The sequence below is a fragment of the Mus caroli genome, chromosome 7 (genome assembly GCF_900094665.2).
Source record: "Mus caroli chromosome 7, CAROLI_EIJ_v1.1, whole genome shotgun sequence".
Classification (NCBI taxonomy): domain Eukaryota; kingdom Metazoa; phylum Chordata; class Mammalia; order Rodentia; family Muridae; genus Mus; species Mus caroli.
Window position 1 is genome coordinate 189,619 of NC_034576.1, and position 6,038 is coordinate 195,656.

Consider the following 6,038-nt stretch of genomic DNA (forward strand, 5'->3'; position numbering starts at 1 on the left):
GGGTGGGGATGGAGATGGAGATGGATGGGGATGGATGGGGATGGGGATGGAGATGGATGGGGATGGAGGGTTTAGGATCAGGCATGAAGAGGATAGGAGAGATGGCCAGATGGCCATGAGAATGAATGGAAATCTACAACTGATGGGGTGGGAAGGTGAGGGACATCTCCAGGATATGACAGAGGCCTAGGATAAGGGAGGCCCCCAAGATTCAATGGAGGTGACCTTAGCTGTGACTCCTACAGAATTAGGGCTATGGAATCGGAAGAGACCACTTCCTGTAACCAGATAGGAACCCCACCAAATTTATCTTGTCTATAAGAAATGCAAGGATGGGAGATAGAGCAGAGACTAAGCGAATGGCCAACCAATAACCAGCCCAGCTTGAGAGCCATCTCTTGGTCAAGCACCAACCCTCAACGCTACTAATGATATCCGTTATACTTGCAGATAGGAGCATTTTGTCCTCTGAGAGCCTCCACCCAGCATCTGACTCAGACTGATTCAGACACCCACAACCAAACAGTGGATGGAGCTTGGGGAATCCTATGAAAGACTAGGAGGAAGGATTCTGGGCCCTGAAGGGGATAGGAACTCTACAGGAAGACCAGCAGCATCAACTAACCTGGGCTGTTGAAGCATTCGGAGACTGAAAGAGCAACCAGAGAGCATACACAGGCTGGACCTAGGCCTCGCCTCACATATGTAGCACTTGTGCAGCTTGGTCTTCATATGTATGTGTCCTGAACAACTGGAGTGTGGGCTGTTGCCTGTCTGTGGGATGTGTTCTTCTAGCTGGGCTGCCTTGTCTGGCCTCAGTGGGAGAGGATGCACCTAGTCTTGCAGAGACTTGATGTGCCAGAGTGGTGGGATACTCAGGGGTGTCTCACCTGCTCAGAGGAGAAGGGAAGGGGGATGAGAGGAAGGATTGTGGGAGGGGGTGACCAGGAGGGTGGCAATGAGCAGGATATAAAGTGAATTTAAAAAAAAAATGTATATATGGGCTGGTGAGATGGCTCAGCAGGTAAGAGCACCCAACTGCTCTTCCAAAGGTCCTTAGTTCAAATCCCAGCAACCACATGGTGGCTCACAACCATCCTGAACAAGATCTGACTCCCTCTTCTGGTGTGTCTGAAGACAGCTACAGTGTACTTACATGTAATAAATAAATAAATCTTTAAAAAAAATGTATATATAATAAAAAACCAAAACAAACAAAACCAGCTTCTGTAAATCAGTAAATACATAAAGAAATGAAAATAGATAAATAATAAATATGAAATCTGTTGTCTTTAGTCACTAGAATAACAAATGTTTTAATTACATATCATTTAACATATAAAAATTAACCAGCATTGTAAAAATATTTATATGTGAAGGAAGGGAGAAAAAGGTGAGTTCCTCATGAGTAAAATCATTATCTATGAGAGAAACAAAAACCTATAGGTAATGCATCGTGTAGACACACCGAAAGATAATTATTCCTTAGAAATGCCAGGATAAAGAAAAATCAGAAAATAATTTCCTTTTGAGACAGGGTCTCACTATGTAGTCCTGGCTGGCCTGGATTTCTCACATCCAGATCCTTCTTTCCTCTGCCTTCTGAGGGCTGGGAGGGAAGGTGAGGGCTACGGCCCCAGGCCCCAGGAGAAGATGTCAGTCCTGTGCTTTCAAGAGCGCTTGCTGCACAATTCTAACCATCACAGCTATGCCCCAGCTCTTACTCAACAAGGTGGGTGTCCTGAAATGTCTGTAATCTCAGACTGGAGGAGCTCTCAAAGCTTTGCTTCCAGAGAAAACATAAGCCATAGTCCAGGCACGGGGAGAGACTCTGCCTCGAAGGAACAGACAGAAAGTGATAGATAACACCCACACCCTTTTTTGTTGTTCACACTTGCACTGGCATGTGCACACACACACGTGCACACACACACGTGCACACACACACGTGCACACACACACGTGCACACACACACACACACACACACACACAAACGGTGGCGTTGGAGAAATGGCTCGGGGTTTAAAGTGATTGTTGCTTCTAGGTTCAACTCGCAGCCTCCAAACAGTGACTCACAAACATCTGTAACTCAAATCCCAAAGGTCAGACTCCCTCTTCTGACCTGGTCCAGCACCAGGCACATATGAGGTGTGCATACATAGATGCAAGTCAAACACTCATGTGTATAAAATAAACTGTCTAACTGTAAAACAACAACAACAACAACAACAAAATCCCCACTAGCAGCTCCTCCTCATAAGGAACAGGACTTGGGGTAGAATTGGCAAACTGTTTTTCTTAAAACCCCTCATGTACTATTTAGTTCTTTTTAACTCTAAGAAATAGTTACTACCAATGTTGAGTTATTTAGGAAATTGATTTTAATTTAAAATAAAAATAAAGCTGGCATCCCCTACCTCCAGTGGCTATTTTATGTTGCTACTTCTCAACTGTGGCTGATTTTTATCTTGAAAGGGACTCTGGGCCGTGTCTGAAGGAAGACTCTGGGTACCAGAGTGAGAGAGAGGTTGCCAGCCAGGGTTGCTGCTCAGTCTCCCACAATGTGAAATACATCCCTCAAGAAAGCCACACCTGGTGTGGATGTCAGTCACAGCAAGGCTGGGAAACCCTGGCGTGACTTCACTATGCGATCGATACCCAGTGTTGACGTCAGCTGACGTCGATTCCTAGCTATGTGTCCTGCTTCTCTTTCTCACCTTCAGTTTTTTTTTTTTTTCTTTTTTTTTTTTGGTTTTTCGAGACAGGGTTTCTCTGTGTAGTCCTGGCTGTCCTGGAACTCACTCTGTAGACCAGGCTGGCCTCGAACCAGTTTTTATGTCGATAAAATGAGAGCTAAACCAGACATGGTGATGCACGCCTGAAACCCCAGCACTTGAGAGGCTCAGGAAGGGAAACTGATAGAAGTTTAAAGCCAATCTAGTCTACATAATGAGACACCCCCGCCCCCAATAGCTCATTGGGTAAAAGGTGCTTGCACCAGGCCGGATGTGATGAGTTCCCTTTCTGGGATCTATACTGTAGAGAACCAGTTCTCACTGACTGTCCTCTGGCATGCACATAAATATCATGGCATGCATACTCCTCCTATTCCCTATAATTGCACAGAAAAACAAATACAATGAAATGAATTAAGCAATTTAAAACTAAGTATGGTGCCGGGTATGGTGGCGCATGCCTTTAATTCCAGCACTCTGGAGGCAGAGGCAGGTGGATTTCTGAGTTCGAGGCCAGCCTGGTCTACAGAGTGAGTTCCAAGACAGCCAGGGCTACACAGAGAAACCCTGTCTCGAAAACAACAACAACAACAAAAAAGTAAGTATAGTATTGTACACCCATAATCCCGAAGTTCAGGAGATAGAGACAAGAAGATCAGACGTTTAAGGTCATCTCTGACTGCATAGTGAATTCCTGGCCAGCCTGGGGCACAAGAGAACCTGTCTTTAAAATAAAAACAATTACCTAGAAGTTGTACAGGTGCTCAGCCAGTGAGAGGCTTGCAGCAAAGGCATGGAGATCTGAGTTTAAATTCCCAGCACCTATGGCAGCATCTGAGTGTGGCAGAGCCTACAATCTCAGTAGTAGGGAAGAGGAGCAGGGACATGCCTGAGTTCTGCTGGCTGGCCAGTCTAACAGACTCCCCAGTCTCAGTGAGAGACCCTGTCTCAAAATATAAGGTGGAGAGCATGAAGAAGACATCCATCGCTGACTTCCATTCTACAGACACACACATACACACACACATCTGTACACATATGCAAAGATGTGTCCATACATATATACAACAAGCAGAGAAATAAGTAATTAAAACAGTACAGGGCTAACCTCTAAACTGCTTCTCTCAAAGACAGAATGCTGCTTACAAGGTGCCGAGTCTGTAAAGTAAAAGTTCAGTTTATATTGGTTGTCATGGTGGAGTCTGTTATATTCCTCTCCCTGGGAAAAGATGATGAACACACCCAGAGCCGACAAGTGGATTCCAGGCCCCCTTCCTAACCCTTAAGAGTTGTTTTTATTTGCTTCTAAGCCAGAGGGGTTAGGATGTTTCTCATAATCCAGCCCCTCAGGGGCATGGTGGGGATGAAATGAACTGAGATAAAGCAGTTCTCATGAAAAAATCCGGAGTCCTGATACAAACCTGTCCAAACTGAGACAGGAAGATTGCCCAGTCTGGGCTATAGAATGAGTCCCGGGTCATCCTGGGCTACAAACTGAGATGCTGACCCAAATAAAATAAAATAAAATAAAATAAAATAAAATAAAATAAAATAAAGAGAAACAACAAAACAAACAAACAAGGAGGGAAAAAAGAAAGAGACTAGTCGAATTTTTGAGAAACTAGGTACAAAGAAATAGAAAATATATCCAGCCAATGATGTAGAGAGGAACCTAGGCTGTCCTCTGTTAACTCCCAGGACAGAGAACTGCCTGGTAGAGGTATGTTTGAATGATTCTCAGAGTCAGCGAGATAGCTTGGCCCATATAAGCATTTGCCATGCAAGCTTGGTGACCTGAGGTTTGTCTGCAGGACCCATATGGCAGGAGAGAACCAACTCTTGCAAGTTGTCTTGTGACCTTCAGGTGCTTGCCGTGGTGGCATGAATACTTCCTCTCTCTCTCTCTCTCTCTCTCTCTCTCTCTCTCTCTCTCTCTCTCTCACACACACACACACTCATTAAAAAAAAGTCTCTGAAACTCACCCATTGCTGGTCTTTCTCCACAATAAAGCTGCTTCAACTGAGCTCCGCCTTGTATCCCCTGGGTGATCTTGGGTGAATGGCTTCACATCTCAGAGTCTCAGCCTGCCCATTTCACAGATATTTTGTAAAAATTTCCTGAGATAAAGTGGTTTGTGGGCTGTCTAGCCCAAGACAAAGACAAACCTTGGCTAGTTCTTAAGATTTTTTTTTATGGTGTCATTTCCCCCCCACCCCACCCCCACCCCCATGCCCACGTAGCTCAGGCTGACCTCAAACTCCCTATGTAACCAAGGACAACCTTGAACTCTGATGCTCCTATCTCTACCTCCCTGGGATCAAAAATGTGCACCACTACTCCTGGCTCAATTTACATCGTCCTTTAAAAAAAGTGAGGGGACTTTCCAGGCTGTTATCATTTTGTCTCAAGGTAACTCTGGTCCCCAGAATGGCTGAGTTTAGAAGGACAGGAAATGTTTGGTACAAGGTCACCCAGAAGCCAGGAGACATTCCTGAAACTCAGACCAAGAACAAAGTTAAAATCGTCTGTTTTTTTTTTTTTTTTTTTCCTACCTGAAATTGGCCCATCCCATACTCACTGGTTAGTTTTAGAAGTGACAGCTATGTTCACAACTGTTGCCTAGTTCTCCAGCCCAGTCCTGAATGCGTTTATCTATCCTCTTTGTTCCCCAGCCCGATTCTTGTCTTGATGAGAACCGAACGACATCCTCCTTTTCCGTCAGGGTTAAGCTACGGGGAAGCAGAGGATACCAAGAAAAAGAAAATTGTTGGTAAAACTCAAAATGCTTGCTGTGCTTGTAAATGAATGATGGTTCATTTGGAAGCAATCTTTGGCCCCGCTACTTGAGAAAAGAGGAGAAAAGACCTGAGAAGCTGAGCTTTTCCTTGATTTTTTTTTTGGGGGGGGAGGTGGGCAGGGCATTCCTGGGGTCTTTTTAAAAAGGCCCTCCCCTTATTTCCGGCCGCCGCTGCCAACCTTGGCTGGGCGCCTGGATCCTGTTGCTATGACAACAGGAAGAGGCGGTGGCGGCGGCAAGCCATGCTGAAGAAATGGAGGCTAGTGGGGGTGGGGGTGGTGGCTTTGAAATGGGGTTGGGGGTAGGGATCAAGGGGATAGGGGTGCGGGTGAGAGGGAGCAGAGGTGTCCTCTATCTCTGACTTCCTCAGTGCACCTGAAATGGTCCCCTTTCCCACAATCAACCTCTCTCTCTCTCTCTCTCTCTCTCTCTCTCTCTCTCTCTCTCTCTCTCCTCTCTCCCTTGCCCCATCCCCAATTTCTTCATCACCCCTTCCTCTATTTC

The 6,038-nt window shown here is 45.5% G+C and overlaps 1 protein-coding gene across 2 annotated transcripts in view; it reads right to left on the minus strand.

The window, feature by feature from the left end:
• The window catches only part of LOC110298854, a 31,741-nt gene extending 26,123 nt beyond the window's left edge, over positions 1–5,618 (minus strand). Inside the window, exons 1-2 of one of the 2 annotated variants that reach the window (XR_003837112.1) lie at positions 5,316–5,618; positions 4,720–4,821 (exon numbers count right to left, since the gene is read on the minus strand). Coding sequence is in view for 1 of the 2 variants with exons in the window: in XM_021168378.2 (XP_021024037.1) it covers positions 3,845–3,894; positions 4,720–4,723 (54 nt within the window). In the remaining variant the exon portion in view is untranslated. Of the gene's footprint in view, positions 1–3,844; positions 3,895–4,719; positions 4,874–5,315 lie in introns of those variants that run through there. The other variant, XM_021168378.2, reaches the window with a different exon arrangement.
• Between the last annotated feature and the right edge of the window lie 420 nt (positions 5,619–6,038).